The sequence below is a fragment of the Lytechinus pictus genome, chromosome 2, assembly GCF_037042905.1.
Source record: "Lytechinus pictus isolate F3 Inbred chromosome 2, Lp3.0, whole genome shotgun sequence".
NCBI classification, from domain to species: domain Eukaryota; kingdom Metazoa; phylum Echinodermata; class Echinoidea; order Temnopleuroida; family Toxopneustidae; genus Lytechinus; species Lytechinus pictus.
The window spans coordinates 21,595,109-21,617,713 of NC_087246.1; the positions used below are offsets into that span (position 1 = coordinate 21,595,109).

Sequence of the window (22,605 nt, forward strand, 5' to 3'; positions counted from 1 at the left end):
TCCCATTCAACTAAAAATGAGAAACATGACATCATCGTGACCATGTCATTCGACCTTCTCCTCCTCATCTTTCCGTTTAATTTTCAAAATGGTAATATTTATAGTCTTTTAGTTTGTTACACTCCGTTGGTAAGAAAGCTTTATAAGATCATGCAAATATATTTGGAAATAGAGTGAATGAGACGGATCTAAAAGTTCAAATTGACTTCCGGTGACTTGCAATTACCTCCACCTTATGCAGTCACAACATGGCCGTACGCAGATTTTTTTTTTCTGGGGGGCAGGACGCGTAAACTTTTTAGAAAAAAAAAACCCCTGAAAGTCGGAGGGAGCGAAGCGACCGAGCATGTCATTAAGGAGCTTTTGCATTTTGTAAAGTGAAATTGAAGGATATCGTCCATACTTTTGGTGAATTTTGTGGAAATTTACAGTAACAAATGTGCGATTTCAAAATTTCGGGGGAAATCCAAACTGACTGATAACATCGACACAGATTTGGCATTGATTGGTCTTAAGCATGGTCTTGAGTAGCTATCGTTAATGTAACTGCAAGCCTAACATCAGAGCTACCGATTACACACCGTCGATCGTTTTGGAGTCGGTTTCTTTGGTGTGACTGCATAGGGCGGAGGTAATTGAAAGTTCCCGGAGGTAATTGGAACTCCCCCTCCCCCATCTCTCCCTCTCTCCTTCTTTCTGTCTCTCTTTCTCTCCTCCCCCTCCCCCTCTTTCTGTATTTCTCTCTCTCTCTCTCCCTCCCTCCCTCGTTTTCTCTCCAAATAAAAAAATAGATGGTTGTCTCCAGTGGCTTACAGATGGGAAGGCTTTTTTTCTGAATATTATGTCAAAATCTATCACAAAATTTGATTATTGTTATAAAAATGTCAATTTTTTATATATAGGGCCTAAATTTTGCCCGATATGCCTTATCTGGCCCCTAATTTTTTTGGGCTCATTACGCCACTGGTTGTCTCTGTCTCTTTCTCTGATTCACACATACACACACGCACACCGCCTCCCCTTTCTCTCTCTCTTTTCTTTTCTTATTGATATTACATGTTTTGTCTGTAGGTTCGAAGTTCTCAATACACTGTAAACAAAAAATAGCGTAATTTTTACGGGGAAAACGTATTTTTTTTGCCCAATTTTACGGCGAAAAAAAACTTGAAATTTACGAAATACCCAAATTAAGATTAATTTAATGAATTTCGACTAATTAACAAATTAGTGTAAAAGCCCTAGAATATTACGGTAAACCATAAAATATACTGTGGAAATTTGCGCAGCAAGTTGCCAGGAATTTACCATCAAAAGTACAGTAAATTCCGGGCAACATACTGCGCGATTTTCCACCGTAGATTTTTATTAGCCCATAAATTTTATTTATTTATCTATTTATTTATCTATATATTTATTTTGTCTATTTATTTATTTATCTATTCATTCATTTATTTATTCATTCATTTATTGATTTATTTATTCATTCATTTATTAAATATATATTTATTTATTTTATTTTTTTTTTTATTTATTTTTTTAGGCAGGTGCACACATTGATACCAGTAATACCCATAGCGTTTTGATTTATTTGAATATAATGATATACGGATCATGTATAAGAGCACTAATTACATATATGGGCTGTGGTCGAGGATCGAACCCATGGTTTCCATGTGTCTAGGAAAGCGCCTTAGACCACACGACCATGTACGACACCTCCATGAGGAGAACAAACAAACAATACAAAAACTCAAACTTTATTATATTCAGTCTAGCCGGTGAAATTGGGAGTGCGCTCCTTTTACATCAACACATATTATAACGAAAATAATTTCGATAAGCGCACCATTGAATACGTTCAAACAATTATCATGATATATTTAAACAAAACAAAAATAACGAACCTAATAGTTCAACTTAATTGAACTAAGTTATTTATGTCATAATATCAAGAGTGTAGTCTTATTAACAAGTGGAACGCCTCTGGCAGTCTCGCTTGCATATACGCGATTCGATATAGCAGCATTGCTGAGTTTAAAAACAGCTACTAAATAATTATTCACAAAAGTAAACACTTATATGATAATAAAATACTTTGTCCATTGACCCAAAATTACTTTTGACCATGATCATGTGACCTAAGACGTGTGCAAAACAATAATTTATACTTAATTACCCTTATTGTTATGTTGAGATGGGATCGGTGATAATTGAAGGAAAGCGTAATAAGGAAACTTTGGAGAAAGTTATACAGTTCAAATCACTAGGTACTTAATCAACATTCAGCTATAGTTCGAAGTACATGAAGATTCAGAGTATATCAGGAGACGATGAATATAAAATAATTTAGAAGTATCAGGTTGAGATTCGAAGTGAAGTTAAATTAATACTGGATGGACATCTAAGTCTTGAAGTCAGTCAATCAGGATTAGTGTGGGTCTAGTATTCTATCGTTGGTATTCTCTATCTCCAATGATCAAGAAGTCTTATTTATATCATTAGTTTTGGGGGTGTAACAATTTAAGGTGGGATTGATCTAAACTTGATCTGATTGGTCTACAGGTAACTGTCTATCAAACTTTCTCTGGTATAAGGGGTGTGGTGATGCTCTGTGCAAGTGACTGGGGCTGGAAGTGTGAGTCATACTTCTTAGAACTTTTGTTCCTTGAAGTTAGCTGACGTCACTGAGGGTTGGTATTTTTATGGTCAAGGTTTAGGAGTTAAATGGTATTGGGGGTTTGAGAATTCTTTGACATTGACATTGGGGGAGTTTGTAAACAAGTGAAGGTGAATGGCTGAAAGGATAACAGGAAGATGAATACATACTACATAACATTATGTCGATGTTTCATGAACTACATGTGTAGATCCATAAACTTTTTAAGACAATTTCACAAAATCTCAACATTATCAAAGTTCGTTGACCTTAAATGACATTTGGCATTGGTCATGTGACCTGAAACTCGCACAGGATCTTCAGGGATACGTAATTGCTCTCATGTCTAAGTTTCATGAACTAGATCCATAAAATTTCAAGGTTATATGATGACAATTCCACAAATACCCCCAACATGGTCTAAGTTCATTGACCCTAAATGACCTTTGACCTTAGTCATGTGACCTTAAACTCAGGCAGGATGTTCAGTATTACTAGATTACTCTTATGTTCAAGTTTCGTGAACTAGGTCTAAATACTTTCTAAGTTATGATGACATTTAAAAAACTTAACCTTGGTTAAGATTTCAATGTTGACGACGCCGCCGCCGCCGTCGGAAAAGCGGCGCCAATATATATAGTTTCGCTCTGCTATGCAGGCAAAACAAAAATGATAAAATATTGAAATCCGAAAATTCAATATTTCATTGTTGGGGTAGTCCCTTTTATACACTTGATTTATTTATTTCTAAGAGTCATCAGTATTTCCATTATCATACACGCATTTGTGGACAGACAAAAGAATAATGAATAGCAAACGGTAATATCTCTATTAGTGAAACTTTATAAATATTTTATTATCAAAGATGGTGATTATATATAATACCATTTTAAAACCAAACATATACGTTCTATAAGACTCTTATTGAATTCTTGTAGCTGATGACACCCACTACAATAAAGAGTTTTCGTGACTGCAACAGGGATTGATTCGAGAACACAGTAAATCTTTTGAAAATGCCCGTCAAAATGACAAAGAACAGCAGGGAGGTCTTTGACTAAAATTAGTGAAACGGAAAACCAGTTTCGTCCTAAATTTCGGAGCTGACGAAAAATTGCGAATATGCCAGGTCGAGTCCAGGTTGAAACTGTTGTTTTGATTCACCAATATTGTCGACAAAGACTTCTTGGTTTATCTTTGTCATGGGGGACGTTCTTGAGTCCGTCGTGTCGTGGAAGCCAAAACCCGCAGTCACGACAACGAAACCGACTCCAGATCAAAACTATTACTGTATTATCAATAGCATACCATCGCTCGATTTTGAATTGGCTTTTGTTGAAAGACTGCGGGATTCCCACTCAGGTTGTCTATTCTTCGATTTCTTCATCACTGACATAACGATTGGTAATCGCGGGTAAGCCGTTGTGAGATTCAAAAGGCGGCAAGTCGTATTCATACATTTTTTTAAAATAAATGGGAGTATCGAATATTAGTTTGTAAAGAGTCTGAGTAAGGTAAATGGATGCATTCACATTGGTTGGCTCTCACATCCCAGCCAATACTTTGCCTTGGAAGCCGGGTATCCGTTCGACACTTTCATCTTGGAATCATTGTACCGCCAAAAATCATCTCCCTTGAAAAAGTACGTGCGTCCGTTCTTCCATTGAAATGCCGCGTCTATTTTAACGGGAACATCGGGCCACTGTCGCCGGATAGTTTGGGGAGGGCCCACAGTGAGTGTCGACTCGTCAAACTCGTAGAATCGGTACCCTTTGAAGAGGTATAGTTTCCCGTTCCCGCCCCATCGGAATCCCGCATTGGGACCCGATGGTAGTCCCGCGGGAGTGCGTTTCGGAAATCCCGCGTCGAGTTGCTTGTCCACGAACCGCCACATTTTGCGACCTGTTCATTTCAATTAAAAAACATACAAATGTTAGTTTTAAATGTCGTTGGTTCTGCTAATGAAACATGAATTTCACATCTAACTCCGATAGTTTTACGCCAACAGAAATGTTTTTTTTTGTTTATCATCCACCATGATCTGAAGACCCGAACGATCTTCAAAACATTTTAGATGAATGTGGGTTTTGATTCGATGAAGGTGTTTCATCAGTTTTATTGCTAATCACTAGTCTTATTCAGATTTCATATAAGTAATGTTACAATTGATTATAAATTAAGAATTAAATTATTACAAGGTTACTTCACAATATTTACAAATATCCGAAAGCCTTAGAATTGTCTCATTCCTTCCATTTAACCCATCGGTGTATATTTGTAGGGGTGGTGACCCCACACATTAATTTCCATATCTTTTCTCTCAACCATTAAAATTTCAACATCACAATTATTATCTTCTTGAACATCTTGCATGATATTCACTCCAATCACTGAATTTCAGAAATGATTTAAGGCATCGAAAAAATCAGACCTATTTTATCATATCTTTATATAGTGTTAAGCCCTTTCTCTCAAGCATCCCTTCTCATAATTATAATGTACAGTATAAAACGGTTTATACCCTTCTCCCTCAAATTCATCCCATGCGAGACGTTTTATTTCTTTACCGGGTTTCAACTATCTTCAGGATGATCTTCTTGATAGGTCATTAAAACATTCTTCACTTAAATTGCCAAAAGCCATCAATGACATAGGTTTCATGGATCTGTTATCCTGGTGATATCATGTTTTCTTAATTTCCTACCTCTAAACATGTACAATCGATTTCCAATAGAGAGCACGGCATGAACAAGAGATGGCGCTTCTTTAAATACCAGTTTGGTTTTCTTTGGGTAGCCAGGGAGTATGCCATTATCAGCGATCGCCCACAGATATCGACCCTTAAAAGCATACACAACATCGTCTGGAGCTGAAAGATAAGAGGATACTTTTTTGTTACTTTCCAAACATTGTTTGCACATGTATTGGATTGTACGGAATAGAACATTACACGCACTAGTGCACAGATGGGGGCGAGGGAGGGGCTTGGGTTAAGGGATCTGGCCCACATAAAAGTTCCGCCATCAAGACCAACAAAAAAGGAGAGAAGGCAAAAAAAAGAAGATGGGTTAAATATGAAATTATTTGTTTAACATTATGCCAAAATCTACAGTGCGTATAAAAACAAAGTTTACACTTTGAAAAAGCCCTGGGAATTAAAATATATAAAACATGTGGGTAATTCATTCACATATAATCTTGGGTTGGGTCTCATCTATCCAATGAAAGTAAAAGTTTTGACAGAATGTTACACTTGAGTGAGCTCTGTCTATTTTCGTAAAGCTCGCAGAAATCTGTTTGCGCAGAAATGCTGGATTTCACGCTGTGTCGAGGGGAAAGGGCGAAATCAAACTTACCCAGCGAAACATTTCTCATAAAATTCCCTCGCACCTTTAGTCAATTGAAATAAAACGGATACATTCAAGCATTTTGTAACAATTTTGCCACCCAAATTGAAATTTCAACACTTAGTAAGCACAACCTTTACCCTTTTTGTGCCAGCTGGATCTGAGGACTTAACTGAATCTGAACAAAAACTTACATCAGACATCTCCAGCATTTTATCACTAAGTTTGTATCATTTAAAATGGGTTTACATTTCATTTTTCATTTAATACTTGTTTCTCCACACTTTTTCCAAGCTTGACGATGATTAACAAAATGAAAATCAAGCCTTAGCCATTTCATGTAAATCACAGCTCAGTGTAAAGCAAATATCGTCACGATGGCCTTGGTGGGTGGGGGAGTGGGATGGGGTGCAATGCACTCTTCGAAGTGTTTTGGGCAAGGAAACAAGTTAAAAAAGGTAAAAGATATCTTCAAATCAATTTTACTAGCTAAATTCCACGTGATCTTCATGATTAAGGTTACTTTTATTTGCATAACTATTTCAAAGTTCTGCGCAAATCATTTTTCACTAACTTTTCAAAAGTAAGTGGTGCTCACTCAAGCGGAAATATTTTTCGACAGTTATATCGTCATTTGCTTAAATGGATCTGTACTTATGTTAGAATGTGGAAAAATCTTCAGGATATAACAAATGTACAATTTTACAGGATTTTTTCTAAGTGTAAACTTTTTTTTGATACGCACTGTATAAGAACAAATGAGATTTTAATCTTAAATAACCAAAATTTTCACTCTCTCGCTCCTTTTAAGAAACTTCCCCCACATAATAGCGCCGTTAGTATCCCTCTATTTTTTATCATCGCGCCAATGATTGCACGAATCAAACACGAGTTCAACACTAGCCCCAATAATTATTTATGGTATCAAAGAAGAAGAGCCATCCACTATAATCAGTTTGATTATCTGTTACTACGTCGGGAAACCCTCGAGCAAGCCTGCGTTTTGTCAATAAAAATTCGTTTGAGTGATACAACAGATTAAATTATGGGGATATCAAGTCCGTGGTCCCAATAATTCTTGGAAAATAGGACATGAAATCGTACAGGCCTATTTTTCATACATATGATCCGTATAGCTTTTTTTTGGGGGGGGGGGGTGTTTGTAATAACAAGTAAACCTCCAAAGAAAATAAAGAAATAAAATACAAAGAAAGAAGAAAAACACCGACACACCTAAACCGTGAAAACAAATTACCCATAAAAACATATTTACTCTTACCAAAGTCATTCCATGTGTTGCCAAATACAACTTTTTCCCCTCAATTTAAAGTTGTTGCAAGCGAGAGTTACATGTAGTTTATCCCTACTTACGGTAATACGTTGCAGCATCCCACGTTGAGTTGCATGCATCGGGAAGATTGGGGTTCGGCGGGTTAGTGGGAGCGGCATCCAATTCCATCTCATCTCGCTTTAAAGAGGGTTTACCTTCAATGAAGAAGAATTTTATGAGAAGAAAGAAACAATGACAATCATAAAGAATCTAATGAAAATTTTGAAATGAAAATTCTGGTAATAAAACAAAACTTTGATATTAAATGACAAGACATAATAACAAATGTGATAGGAAAAAAAACTTTATAACAAGCTCTTTTTAGGAAAAATCTGATGAAAAGACTTCCAAATGAAAAATCTATTCGAGACAACATCAGCTAAATATATTACACCAAAATGTCTCCCTGAATGCATAATGGCACCGAGAATATGCAAGTCCCTAATACATTATATTTTGATTGATTGTACTATCATATTCGGGTTGCTTGTGTGTTAGTTCGATGTAATTGTTTTGCAATTAGCCATGTTGGACAATGAACGAAGTTAATCCCATAATCCCATTATCATCCATATGGAACAGTAGGAAATAATTTGGAGCGATACAAATCTGCTGGTTACCGGTTTGTGACAGATCGTTACCAAACGGTTTCAAAGTTTAAAAAGTTAATTCCGATATCAGATATGGAGGGATTGTAAGATCGGTTCATTGAAAGTTAGTAAGACCTATAAACATTACAAAAGGTAAAGAAACAAATAAATGAATTTATCTCAAATATTAGTATGTTTTTCGATATAATTTGCCCCATGTCATTTTCAGGTGGCACAAAAAGGGCGAAAATATGAGAAAAAGAGAAAAAGAAGAAAAAGAAAAATTCCCTTCGAAATTCAAATCATGTTAAGGGCCAAAGAAGGTACCAACGCAAAAGGTAGAAGAGGAACGATTCCAGCCCTCGTGCCGACAATCATGTTCGATATTGTAAAGATCACTGGCGGTAATATTGGAAGGGTAGCCCAGATATTGGGGTACATCAACGTCCCTTCTTAATACCACCACCACCACCACCACTGTAATATCCATACCATTCCGTAATACATTATCATAAACTTGTTGAATATCATCGACATCATCCTGGGTGAGGGAATGATCAGACTGGTAGACCATGCAGCTACGATGGGTGAAGATATGCCCCCTTACTATTACCCCTCTGGTATATATCCTCATATACCATTTTAATACATACCATAAATCTGTTGAATACCATCGATATCATCCTGAGAGAGGGTATAATCAGATTGGTATCCTAGATACCAGGGGTACATCAATGCCCCCATGTCACTGGAATGTTCCAATCCGAGACTGTGACCGATCTCATGGGCCGCTACGACAAAGAGGTTTGTATCCTGCTCGGTGCCCACGCTGAATGTCTCATCATCGTCGAAGTGGAGGTCGCCGTTCTCCGGGAAGAAGGCGTGAGCGAGGGTACCCCCTGTTTGGAAAAGATATAAAGATTTATGAGATCGCTGATCAACACTAAAGAGTTCTTGTACCGCGACGCAAAACGCGTTCAAGAACATAGAAAAAGTATTGTCAAATGCATTTCATGACAATGAACAACCAGGAATTCTTTGTGGAAGGTTGGTAAATCAAAACAGCAGTTTTGAACTGGACTCTGGACAATCGACATAATTTTATTTGCAATTTTCGTCAGCCCCGAAACTGCTGTTCCGGATTACCAATTTTCGACAACAAAGACCTCCCAGTTGTTCATTGTCGTATAACGCGCATTTTCAATACATTTACTGTGTTCTTGAATTCGTTCTTCGTTGCGGTGCAAAAACTCCCGATCCGACTACGTTTTGAGAAGTTGAACAGGGGAATAAAAGGTGGACACCATATACTCACACTTTGACCTTCAAAATGGACCTTTATACCAGATTGTCATCATCCTTCCATCACAAGGTACCATAACGAAGTATTTTATCAAGATTTACCAACCTCAAATGATGTCTGAAATCTTCAAAGTATATCTATTTTTCTGATTTTTGTCATTTTGATATTCTTTTTCACTGTAAAGGTGCATTCATTGCCCGGACGTGAAAAACAACCTTTTAAAAGTACAATTTTGTTAAAAGGATGGTCCAAGCTGAATATAATTATTCATATCTCAATAAATGGAGAAAATTTCACAAAGCAAAATGCTGAAAATTTGATCAAAATCGGATGACAAATAACAAAGTTATTGAATTTTAAAGATTTGCATAATTCCGGTGAAACAGTTCTAGGCATGTCTTCATGAATATTCATTAGGTGGGCTGATGATGTCATATCCCCACTTGTTCTTTTGTATTTTATTATATGAAATTAGGTTTATTCAAATTTTTCTACCTAGAACTAAAACAATTGGATTGACTACTTATTAAGTGGATTAGATATTTACTGCCGCAACTTATTTCATCATAATGGAGACACATCATTTACACATTTATGAAAAAATGAAACATTCATCATTTTATGTAATAACATAAGAAAAGGGAAAGTGGAGATGTGACATCATCAGCCCACCTAATGAATATTCATGACGTTGTGCAGATGACTGTTTTCACAAAATTCAATAACTTCGTTATTGTTATCCGATTTTGATAAAATTTTCAGCATTTTGCTCTGTAAATTTTACTATATTTATTTATATATATATATTCTCAGCCCGGACCATCCCTTTAACGAGCATGATATTCAGCTTAAAATATCAGTGACCCCCTCCCCCGCAAAAAAAGAGGAGATGAACATGGACCACTGCCCCCATCTGCAGATCTGATAACGACTATGATTAGATGAAATCGCAGATAGACCTAATTCGACTAAGGCCGTGTTTATGCTTCCACTTTTCAGACCAGAATCAGCGTTTCCAAACGTGATTAGTCCAAAACACGGTTGCGTCCATGCTTACTTTCATTTAAACGCTGTTTCAAAACGCCGATCGTAAACTCACAAAAAGATGCGTTTGTAAACGTCGTTTGACCAGAATCAGGCTTTCTGGGGAAGTATAAGGGTGCGTTTATCCGCCACTTTTTCACCCTAGAATCATGATCTGAATCATGATTCAAATCATGATTCTGCAGAATCACGATTGCGTTTAGTCGAAATTGAATATAATCATGATTAGAATCACAAACATGAAACACGAAAAAAGGGGCGTTTGGAAAGACGTTTCTGCAGAATCACGTACGAAAATGTTCGAATAAACGATATCGTGATTTGAATCATGATTATATGACCTCACTGTGTCGTCGGGCTACGGCTTTCGGTTTGACTTTTGCCAAGCTTATGCTCATTGTATGTACATGATTACTCTGCATGCATTTCTTGTCATGTTCAAGTTCTGTGTTGGTCTTCGCATCGTCCACTACTTTTCATTTTTTGGTCATGTCTTCAACTTCAAGTTCTAGTAAATTAATTAACTGGAGACAATGATGAGTATAGAGTGTCAATATTAAATTGGATCTACGCTGAAATTCACTTCCGAACACCATTTTGGATTAACTAACAAGATGAATAGAAGCATATGGACCCTATATGATAGAAGTAAACAAAATTAGGTTGAATTCTGGAAGCAAAATATTTTTCGAGAGCCGAAACACGTGCGAAAAACTTCCTCTGTCAAACTGCGCACTAGTGATGCGCACTGGATTGGCCCGAATCTGAGGAGAAACAGCATTGGAATGACGGTCGTCTAAACGCTGATTCTGTGATATCGTGATTCATGTTTGTGTTTTGAATCATGATTCAAATCATGATTCAAATCATGATTCTGGCTTGAGGTCGCATAAACGCAGCCTAAATAGAACCACGATCGTAAACGTGTTTAAATGACGTCATTTGGTACATGCTTCCGGTGAGATGAAAATCCGCGGGCAAATACAGTCGCCTTCCCCATAAAAACACTCGGAAAAAAAAAACTTTCGAAAAAGGGCGCGCCCAATTTGACCTCGCTTTCCTGCTCAACGAAAATTACGATGCGAAGCCAGCTGGAGATCGTGATTTCGCCTCTGAAAAGTTAAGCATAAACAGCACTCCCAGAACCACGTTTACGATCGGCGTTTTGAATCGACGTTTGAAAACGCTGATTCTGTCCTCGCAATGGAAGCATAAACACACCCTAAGAGAGCTGGTGAACACGTTTTTGCCAAATTATTGATTGGGTTAATGGCATGGAGGTAATTATTCATATTTTGAAGAAATAAATTTCGAACCATGTCACAATTCCTAAATATAATACAGGTATGAATTGAAATATAGACCAAGCCTTATATATTTTTGACTGGATTTGATAGTTACTGGATAGCTGCCGTACTGTTTATCGATTCATAATGTTTCAATTAATAAATTGGACCTTTATTGTGAAAGACTGGAAAATATGGTGCCTGAAATTAGTTTTTGACATACGCTGATTTACGTCCACCACTATTAACGATGCTTCTTTTACTTCAATATAACCCGTTACCTGGCCCATCGAAAGCAGCGAGAGCGCCATCACCGTGGAGACCCGTTGCGAACCTGATGATGATGTTGGCGGCACTGGGATCCATTGTTTCACTGAAGGTCAGTGGGGTCACATCAGCCCAGATCTGGAAGGCTCGTCCCACGGCATCACGGATCTGGGCCTCGGTGAGATCTGGACTGAAGTTCTTGAAGTGGTAGGTGATGTTGGTCTTCTTCCATTCAGAACCTTGATAGTGGGAGAAAGGTGGATTTATTATAGGTTCTGTATTGCTGCTGTTGTTGCAACTGATGATGAGGACGATGACGATGTCGGTGATGGCGATGAAAGTGATGATGGATGGTGGTGTTTATGGGAAAATGAAGGTAGTGACGATTGCAAATGTGGTTGTAGCGGTCGTAATGGTAGCGATGGTAGGCCTAGTGGTTGTGTTAAGTGGTGGTGGTGGGGATCATAATGGTGATGGTAGGGGTGATTGCAGATTCGATTTAAGGAAAGGACATGTGGCAAAGTTTGCCTTATAATTTTTTATTTTCATTTTAAATTCAAATTTAATTTTTATTCATTTATCTCTTTTTTTATTTAGTACGTTTATATGTCTTTCTTTTATTGTTTTTTCTTCTTTCTTTTGGTTGGGGAATGTGTGTCACCGCATGGCATTGGATAGCATCCGGGCCATATATAAATCATGGCGTACAGTAGGCCTATACACATACTAGTACCAAGTTTATGTTGATATATCATGTCTTACCTTGAATACTGTATCTCCTAAATCGATGTCTGAATGAACGCCATCCCTTTACAACCACATGTTGATGCGTAATACCCTGATCGACATCGCCAACTGCTTCGTTCTCGAGCACGTGGATAAACTTGCTTGTGCTATTGGTCTGAAGTTTATTCATACTGCCCATGCGCGATGACCCCAGCATGTCCTCGACCCCGCATCGACTGGAGTCCATTATCATTTGTGTGGTGTCATCCATCTCACCAGTTTGGTTGATTCCGACAAATTTCTGAAAAGTACTGAAAACAAAATGGAATAAAAGATAATGATTATTTTAGAAAGAAGTACACGCATAGAGATATACGGATCGGGTCCTTTTAGACCTTCACTAGCAATATCATCTCAACTCTTTATATTATTGTTTCCCTTGAATTATCATTGTTTACCTAGGCAAAGAAATTAAATTCAAAGCCGTACGCATTTTTTAGTCAAGAAGATGGAAAGTTCTAAGGTGCGTTCGGTATATCGTTCTCTCGCCTATCACAAAGGCTATCAAAAAAAGAAATATTATTTTAACGAAGAAAAGGGGGAATGGTGCAAATTCTGTTGATTTTTTTAATAAAAAGAGTGGGTTTTCAAGATTTTTAGGGAAGTACCCCTCCCCCACCCACCCTCCTGCAGCATAGGAATATGCTATCAAATCAAGTAGAAATAAATCCTAAATAAAATCATTTATCATGACCCGGATTCCTAAATATTGCAAAGAGGAAGGAGGAAAAGTGTTGCCAAATTGGAAACATGTCAATGATTTAAACAAATACGAAAGAGCAAAGCATTAATCAGATCAAGGACCTACTATAGATTAGATGAACTTGATATTAGATCTAATAACCGGTATGTGATAATACTAACTGGGGAAATTAAAAATCATCATTTCAATCAAAAGTAGGTCATTGGTGTTTTGTAAAGCATGCTCAAGAAAATCGCTTAATTGAAATGTTTTATGATTGGATAGATGTGAAGATATGTACGTCACAGTGTAAGCTTATGCTATGGTCACAAATACCTTTTCGATCGCCGTACTGACGATTTCTATCCATAGCATTATGGTATCAGTGGTATCAGTGGCGTAACAGGCGGGGTGGGGCAGGGGGGCAAGCTGGCGGATTTCACCGGGAAAATAAAAAAAACGGGAAAAAGAGAAAAGAGAGAAAGGGAAAGGGAAAAAAAGATAGATAGAAAAAGAGGGGGAAATTGAAAAAAGGAAAGGTAAAGGAAAAAATGTGAAAAGAAAGGGACAGAAAGAATAACATAAATAGAGAAAATGGAAGGAAAGCGGAAAAAGGAAGTATGGTATGACCAAGCTGGTACATATAGATGTGAATAAAATAAGCTGGCAATGCATTGGTACGATAGTTCGTACGGTGTTCGTAAAGTTATTTGTAACCGTAGCATTTATTCACAACTAAATGCGACATCAGATGACGACCTGTCAAACAGTTTATGACCAGAGTATCCATAATTGGTTGATTTTAAGAGCAGTATCATACAAAGTGATGTTAAAAAATGGGGAGTACGTGACGACATTCGGTTGGCGAAGGAAGGTTGTTGGCCGGGATAGGGCTGTGGGATTTGTCAAAGATTTCAGGGCTCGTTGCTGCTAAAATGATGGTTAATAATCACTGGAATTGGAATTGGATTGAAATGCAAATCGGAATTAGGATTATAGATATTTGGAACATCAATTTTCAATTATAATTATCATTATCCTCCTTATCATGATGAAATAACCCCATTATTCATCCTCATTAATATCACTTTCTTCATCATTGCCCTTATATTCCTAATCATTCAAAGATGGACTGCACAGTCTTTACATCATATCTTTTACTAATCAAACCATTTATGTTGTTAGTTTTGCTTTGTATAATTTCCGTGTAAGTATAAGATTTTATTTCATAAAACCAATCATTAGGTTATCCATATTTCTATGTGTGATTGTCGCAAAATGGTCTACTTTCAGGAATTTTGGAATTGATTCACCTTTAATTTAGTGTGCATGCACGTTGATAGTGGCAGTGCCAGAGCATTTTGATTATGGGACACGACCTAAAAGAGTCATAATTATTTTGTTCCAATTTCAATAATATTAATGTAGATTTTCACGACTCAGACGTCTTTTTTTAATATTTATTCTCAACTCCCCTTCCCCCTCCCCTTTTTGTCCTCTTTTATTTTTCTACTTGAAAATCATTGCAGTTGTTGCCCTTGCGCCCCCCCCCCCCCCCTGCAACACCGCGCTCCATGTAAATCCAGTTTAAAGGGGTAGTCTAGCTGGGCTGAAAATAATTATATCTAAATAAATAGAGTAAATTTCATAAAGCAAAATGCTGAAAATTTCATCAAAATCTGATTGCAAATAACGAAGTTGTTGTATATGCTTAGCAATATTTTTTATAAGGTGAGGTGACGATGTCATGTCTTTACTTTCCTATTTGTAATCATATTAATTTCATATTTTCATAATAATTGGGTGTATGTCTTTCATATAATTTAACTTATTTATACATGTATATTTATATATTTAATATCTAATGCATTAATTTAGTTGTCAATCTATGTTTTTTTTTCATTCTTGGAGGACACAATTTAAATGAACATGATATAATCTACTAGTAACAAAATACAAAAGAAAAAGTGGGGATGAGACAGCATCAATTCGATCATTGGATATTCATGAAGACAATCATAGAACTGTTTCATCGAAATAATGCAAATATTTAAAATGTCATAAATTTGTTATTCCATGTCCGATTTTGATGAAATTTTCAGTGTTGTCTTTAATAGTCTTAAAATTCTGTAGCTAATAAAATCATTTTATTGTCAGCCTATAGTACCCCTTTAAGAGTTGAATGTATGCAGGAACCGCCTGATAATAACAGATCATGATCAACCATGATTCACATCGCAACGACCTATGAATAGTGACAGATAATAACAGAGTTTCTTTCCTCTAAGATATTAATTGTCGCATGCCATGGGCATGACTGGAATCAGTGTATAATAGCGAACCAAATATAGTGCATTAACCTTAGATTGTAAACATTCAAATTAAGATTTCCAATTTGGTTTAATACAACTGTATTGTTTTTTGTTGTTGTTATTATTATCATCATTATTGTTATTATTATCATTACCATCATTATTATAATTGTTATTATTATTATTATTATTGTTATTATTGTTATTACTTTTGTTGTTGTTGTACTTGTTCTTGCTGTTGATATTACTACTTCTATACTACTACTACTACTACTACTACTACTACTACTACTACTACTACTACTACTACTACTACTAATAATAATAATAATACTACTACTACTACTTCTACTACTACTACTACTACTACTACTACTACTACTACTACTATCATCATCATCATCATCATTAACAGGCCATCCATTTCAAAACAGCCATGCATACTCACGTAAGTGCATTCCTTTCAGCCCTCCAGGTATGTGCCAAACCCCTTGGAATAAGGTATCCGTACTTTTCTAGAAAAGCCTTCAAATGAGAAACAAATGAAATAATGTTAGATTACTATTTCCTTCTTTTTTTTAAACAATTTTATGAAACATAGTCCTACCTTCTGTATAAATATATTCTTTTTTTCGCACCACTATGTTAGATTTGGGGGAATTGTACTTTATATCAAACTGTGGAAATAAGACATGGGAAATTGAAACTTGAAAATGACTGACGTAAATCCACATTTGAAATTCCATCAAATCACAGCATAACCATGATTAATGATAAATGTGATTTAATGTTAAAGCGTTGGACTGGAATAATATTCGTCATCAGATCTCCCCTGTATTACTCTTAAACACAATTTAATGAAGTTCATGAACTATATCGTAGAGAGTGATTTTTTCTCCTTTTCTCTTTTTTTCTGATGTGGAAAAAAGAGGAAGTGTGGGAGTATAAAATGGTACAAAACAAATAGTAACTAAAATAGCATAGTTGTATGGGTTGGGTATATACGTAGGTTGATGTTGAGAGATAGAGACTGACATATAGATAGATAGATAGATAGATAGATAGATAGATAGATAGATAGATAGATAGATAGATAGATAGATAGATAGATAGATAGATAGATAGATAGATAGATAGATAGATAGATAGATAGATAGATAGATAGATAGATAGATAGATAGATAGATAGATAGATAGATAGATATATAGGTAGATAGATAGATAGATAGATAGATAGATAGATAGATAGATAGATAGATAGATAGATAGATAGATAGATAGATAGATAGATAGATAGATATATAGATACATAGATAGATAGATACATGCATACATAGATAGATATAGATAGATAGATAGATCGGAACCAGGAAAAAGGAAAAGTCTAACATAATTATATTATTCATTAGTTGGGTAATAATTATGGTTTCCTAGTTCTATTTTAAATATAAGTTCTTTCTTTTTATTATTTTTTTTATTGGGGTGGACTGACATATAGATAGATAGATAGATAGATAGATAGATAGATAGATAGATAGATAGATAGATAGATAGATAGATAGATAGATAGATAGATAGGTAGATAGATAGATAGATAGATAGATAGATAGATAGATAGATAGATAGATAGATAGATAGATAGATATATAGATACATAGATAGATAGATACATACATACATAGATAGATATAGATAGATAGATAGATCGGAACCAGGAAAAAGGAAAAGTCTAACATAATTATATTATTCATTAGTTGGGTAATAATTATGGTTTCCTAGTTCTATTTTAAATATAAGTTCTTTCTTTTTATTATTTTTTTTATTGGGGTGGTGAATCGTTTTATTTTGTAACTTTGTTATGAAATCGTCGTTATTTTCTTAAACGAGATTGTCTTACAATTTGAAACATACAAGTTGCACTTGAATTTGAGTCGTTATTAGGCATATCTAGACCTATATAGATCTAACATAACAATTTTTAAACACTCAGTGCCAGAGATATGCAATTATTTGTATTGAATATAAATGTATCTGACCTTAGGAGGGTCTTGTATTTTAATATACAAGTGAATGAGAGGCAATTCTTACCATGTGTGATATTTTCCTCCCGACGGTTCTGTGAAACTTCCGACCAGGATTGTGGACGCCTCGTACTATTCCCGCTAAATCAATCAGTTCATATCGAAACAATGTGCTAACCGTATCCTCGGTATTCCCGCTTGTTCCCGAAGTATGTATCTCTACGTTTCCACTAGTCCCGACCGACGTTCTCGAAACAGATACTTCATAAGTTTGTCCCGAAATGACATTACCATCCTGACCACTTTTTCCCGTATTCCCGACTTCAATATTCCCGGTTGTTCCCGTTCCCGAAACGACGTGAGTCGAATGGGTACGCACAACATGGGTGCTAGACTGCACCCGGACGCTAGCTGAATATATCGGTGATGTAAACGATGATAAAACAAACAATAATATGCTGAATGTTTTCAAAACCTTCCAAGGATCACCCATTTCAAAAGCATACATTTTTTTTCAACTCCTTTACCACTATTTCATTGAACGGATTTTCGATGGATACACTTTAAAAATATATGTACAGCCCTAACTTTAACAAGTGGCTCTCATATCGGATAACAGCAGTAGACCCTCTGATAAAACGTTATGGTTCCCCTGTCAAAACTTGACACCACTGAAATGCAGGCTCATCGGAAAGCACCAACAGAGTGAGCTTGTCGAGTCAAATTTGCGTGCTTCCTCCAAATTTGTTCAGAGATTTGATAGATATTACGTCTAAATATATAGATCAGCCTTGTCAATTTCAGGTGAGAGTAATTATCATCATCTGACCTCCGTCAATTTGTGTGACCCTCGTCCTCTTTGATTTTTTTTCTTGACCTTAATTATCCATTCACCTTTGGTTTCTTTACTTTATATTGCGTGCTCATAACGGTAGAAAATACGTGATCACTTTTACTCTCTTATTACAGCTGCAGATGTTTATTCACTTTTGGGAGGGGGGCAATACGCAGAGTGCATCCCCTCCATGCCCCCCTCTCCCTCCCTCTCTTTCTCTCTCTCTCCCTTTTTTTTCTTTCTTTCCTTCTCTCTCTCCCCCTCTCTCTCTCCCTCTCTCTCTCTACCCCCCTCACTCCTTCACCCCTCTCTCTCCCTCCAACTTTTCAGATAATTTTGTTTTGTTCTCGAGGTCTTTACCCATATCCCTTTCTGAGTTAATTCTATCATTGTTAATCCAACCTTAATTGCTTCTTTTCTTCCCATAATCCACCTCATTTCCTCGTCATTCCTTCAGTAAATTTCGTTCCCTTCAGTTTGTTTGATTAAGATGTCAAATGAAAGGAGCATTTGATGGGCTTACTAATTATTGCCAAACAAGAAATTCGCAAATTATATTCTACTAAATAACAAGTTTCTCACTTCAAGGCGAATTAAAAGGTTTGCAAGGAATGTAATTGTGATATTGAGTACATGAAGCAATATTAAGAAGGGATTCGGCATGAATAAAAACATGACGTGACCAAGCTGGAGTAAAATAATCATGGTTATATTTTTGTTTGGATGGGAAGGTTTGTTTTTTAAGGGAAGTCTGCATATATTTCAGGTTAACTGAATACATATATACAACGCGCTCTTGATTATACCTTATTCTGACCTTTGGTGACCAATAGGATCAACCTCCTGACCCCCCCCCCCCTCAGTGTTATTTAGGGTACGCCTATGCTCGTTCCCTCCCTTTGAAAGCACCCCCTATCGAAGGTCTGCCAAATTTCTGAACCCCCCTTTCGAGGGCCTTTTCTGCCTTGGAGACCCCCCCCCCCCCCTAAATCCGGAACACTGCTCAATCTATCTCAAGTGAGCTCTCATTCCAACAAAAGGTCCGTACTTAACTTTTCAAAATGAAATGATCCTGAATAAGCTTTCAAAACTAACAGAAATTTCAGGAATTTGATCCCGGGATTTCATCAATTTTTCTATGCTATTCAAGATAACCCCCTTTTAAAATTTATCAGGAGTCCAAAGAGAGAGATAAAAAACACCCCCTTTATAAAGAAATCTCCGGGTGATTCGCGGGCCGGACTTGTCCCGCGAAAAAGTACCCCTTTACCGGACATTTTGGGAACACGCATGCGGTCCTTCCGACCCCAGAGTGGGGGGGGGGGGGGCGGCCGGGCCTCCTGACCGTGAACGTCTGAAATAAAGAAGACCATGCTGACGACGATCAGTCGACCACGATGGGAAGGGTATGGGGAAATGAAGGAACATTTGGATTAGAGGTTGGAGATGAAAAATGGAATGGATAGAAATAAGGGATGTGTAAGAGAATACTGGGTCATTTCGTGGTGCATTTCGATTTAATGTTTTATAGTCAATTTCTCCAGGTACCCATTATGGGGAGCCTTGATACTCTATTTTTTTCTTCCCCTCTCCTTTTAAAAGTTCTTTCTCAAGTGCGCTGCGGGAATGACCTCTTAATGCCCAATGTTTAATGTCTTGTGATTCTTTTGATTTGTAATTCATGTTCATTTCAATTTGTACTGCTAGACATGTTGTTTTCAATCAAATCTATTTATCTATCTTTTATCTATAAAGGAGTCGTGAAGTACTATATAGTATACGCCTATAGAAAAGAAAAAATAAAGAGTAGAATAATAATCAGTCCTATAGACAAAATTTAATAAAGATATTTTTTCATGGATCGAACTGAGGCTGTGTTTCATCAAAATGTGGTTAAAGAGATCGCAGTGTGTAGGCCTAGGCCTACATACCACAGGATACCGTGTCAGTAGAATTCTCAAATAATTAAATAATAAAAAAATATTTCATATGTAATACAAATAAATTGATTACACTGTTTTAACGATTTTAAAATGAATTGAGATATATTATTCAATTTGATGAAAGCATAATGAATGTTTCTCAGGTAATTGTAACTCTCCTTTAAAACGATGGAACTTCATTTTCAAATTCCTGTTATAATCACTAATTATTGCATCTTCGTTTCCGGTTCGTTGCTATGGCAACTGCCAAACGGAAGTTACGTTAGACGATCAGTTTCTTTCCGCTCATGTTTTATCAACTAAAATACTGCTCATGAAACCAGTGGCATAGTTACAAACTTATTTAGGGAGCTGAGCTTTGAAAACAGAAACACAACGGTACTTCTCCCAAAACGTTAAGGCAAATTACTGTTTCACCCTTTTGTCATAAAGCAATTCTACTTTTAATCGATAATTTGATATTAACAACCATCTTATTGATCTATTGTTATCATTATCATGGTCGGGCACATATTCAGCAAAGGTAATGTTGAAAACATTTTAAACTATATTACGGAGCATTTAAAGTTCCATCGACTTGACGACTTGGCGAGATACTTTATCTTGCCATGTCGACGTAATTACCTTATTATGTCGACATGGCGAGATACGTAATCTCGCCAAGTCGACTTATAAAAAGTTATATGTCAACATGGCGAGATGCGGTATCTTGCCAAGTTGACTTATAAAACGTTATGTGTCGACATGGCAAGATATAAAGTGTCCAAGGCCCGGCGAGAGTCCAAATATTTCGCCAATTTTTTTATAAGTCAACTTGGCAAGATAACGTATCTCGCCATGTCGACATATAACATTTTATAAGTCGACTTGGCGAGATACGTATCTCGCCATGTCGACATATAACTTTTTATAAGTCGACTTGGCGAAATAACGTTATCTCGCCATGTCGACATAATAAGGTTATTATGTCGACAAGGCAAGATAAAGTATCTCGCCAAGTCGTCAAGTCGATGGCACTTTAAAGGCTCCGTATATGCTTAAGCTATTGTGGTTGTACTATTTGTCATACTCTTTTATTTATTAATTAACATGTTGTTAGTTAATTCAATCAGCGGTAAATATCAAAATAGCAAAGTTTTGTGGTGTACATTCCTGCGTGTCCGTGGCTGGCAGAGGTGCGAGTATGGGTGTCGGCAAGACATTTTTATTTGCAAGGTGGAAAAGACCCTATACATAAATTTGTTTATACTACCAGACTACAAAAAATAGTTTGTCAGAAATATCTGAAGAAATTGGTCCACTTTTCTGTATGACAAAGATTTAGGGGAGATATCAATCATCCGAGACTATTTCTATGCTCTCACTTTTAATAATTTAAGAAAAAATAAAAAGTAATAATGCAAAATATATAAGTACTCCATCTTGTATGGATTTAGGCTTTATCTATTTGAAGAGCTCACTTGCAAAAGGGTTTAGGTTCATTTTTCATTAAATTTGATTTTTTTTTTTTGGTCTCAATGTATAGATTTTTAGTAACTCTATAAGATGATACCAATGAAAAGTTGAAATTCCCATTAAAAAGTGATCTAGAATTGGCAAAGAAAAGTCACTTTTTTCCAAAGGGGTTATGTCTATTTCAGTTTGGAAGCAAAAGGGATTAGGTCTACATTTTTGGAAAAGAATATTTTTTTTAAATATTAAGACAGGTAGATTTCTTTAATACCCAATTTTATGTTCTCATGGTAGGGTATCATGAAAATTTAGTTTCGCATAAGAATATTGCAATATGGGAGAATTAAAAAAATGATTTTCTTGGAGTGGACCTAACCCCTTTTGCAAACAAACTCTTCTAAAGAGCTCATTTTGTCAAAAGGGGTTAGGTCCATTGTTCATAAATTAATATTGTTTTCTGTCTCAAAACCTCTACATTTTTAGTCGCTCTAATGAAAACCAAGAAAATTTGAAATTCACATGAAATAAAACGTGAATAAAAGGAGCAAAGAAAAATCACTTTTTAATCAAAATAGATTGGATTCATTTCAGTTTGCTTGCAAAGGGGGTTAGGTCCACAATGATAATTTTTAAAAGAATGTATAGAAAAAAATTGAAGACAAGTAGATTTCTTTTATACCCAATGATAGGGTAGTACATCATGACAATTTAGTTTTTCTTAAGAATATTGCAATAAGTGTGAATAAAAAAC

At 36.1% G+C, this 22,605-nt stretch overlaps 1 protein-coding gene across 1 annotated transcript; it reads right to left on the reverse strand.

Moving 5' to 3' along the window:
- Positions 1–1,539: 1,539 nt before the first annotated feature.
- LOC129273667 (matrix metalloproteinase-19-like) lies at positions 1,540–18,599 on the reverse strand. The gene is made up of 8 exons (XM_054910737.2): positions 17,692–18,599; positions 16,052–16,128; positions 12,586–12,860; positions 11,838–12,062; positions 8,577–8,822; positions 7,375–7,488; positions 5,361–5,525; positions 1,540–4,558 (listed from the first exon to the last, which is right to left on the reverse strand). Exons 1-8 carry the CDS (start codon positions 18,130–18,132, stop codon positions 4,185–4,187), a joined length of 1,917 nt encoding a protein of 638 aa, XP_054766712.2. The 5' UTR covers positions 18,133–18,599; the 3' UTR covers positions 1,540–4,184.
- Between the last annotated feature and the right edge of the window lie 4,006 nt (positions 18,600–22,605).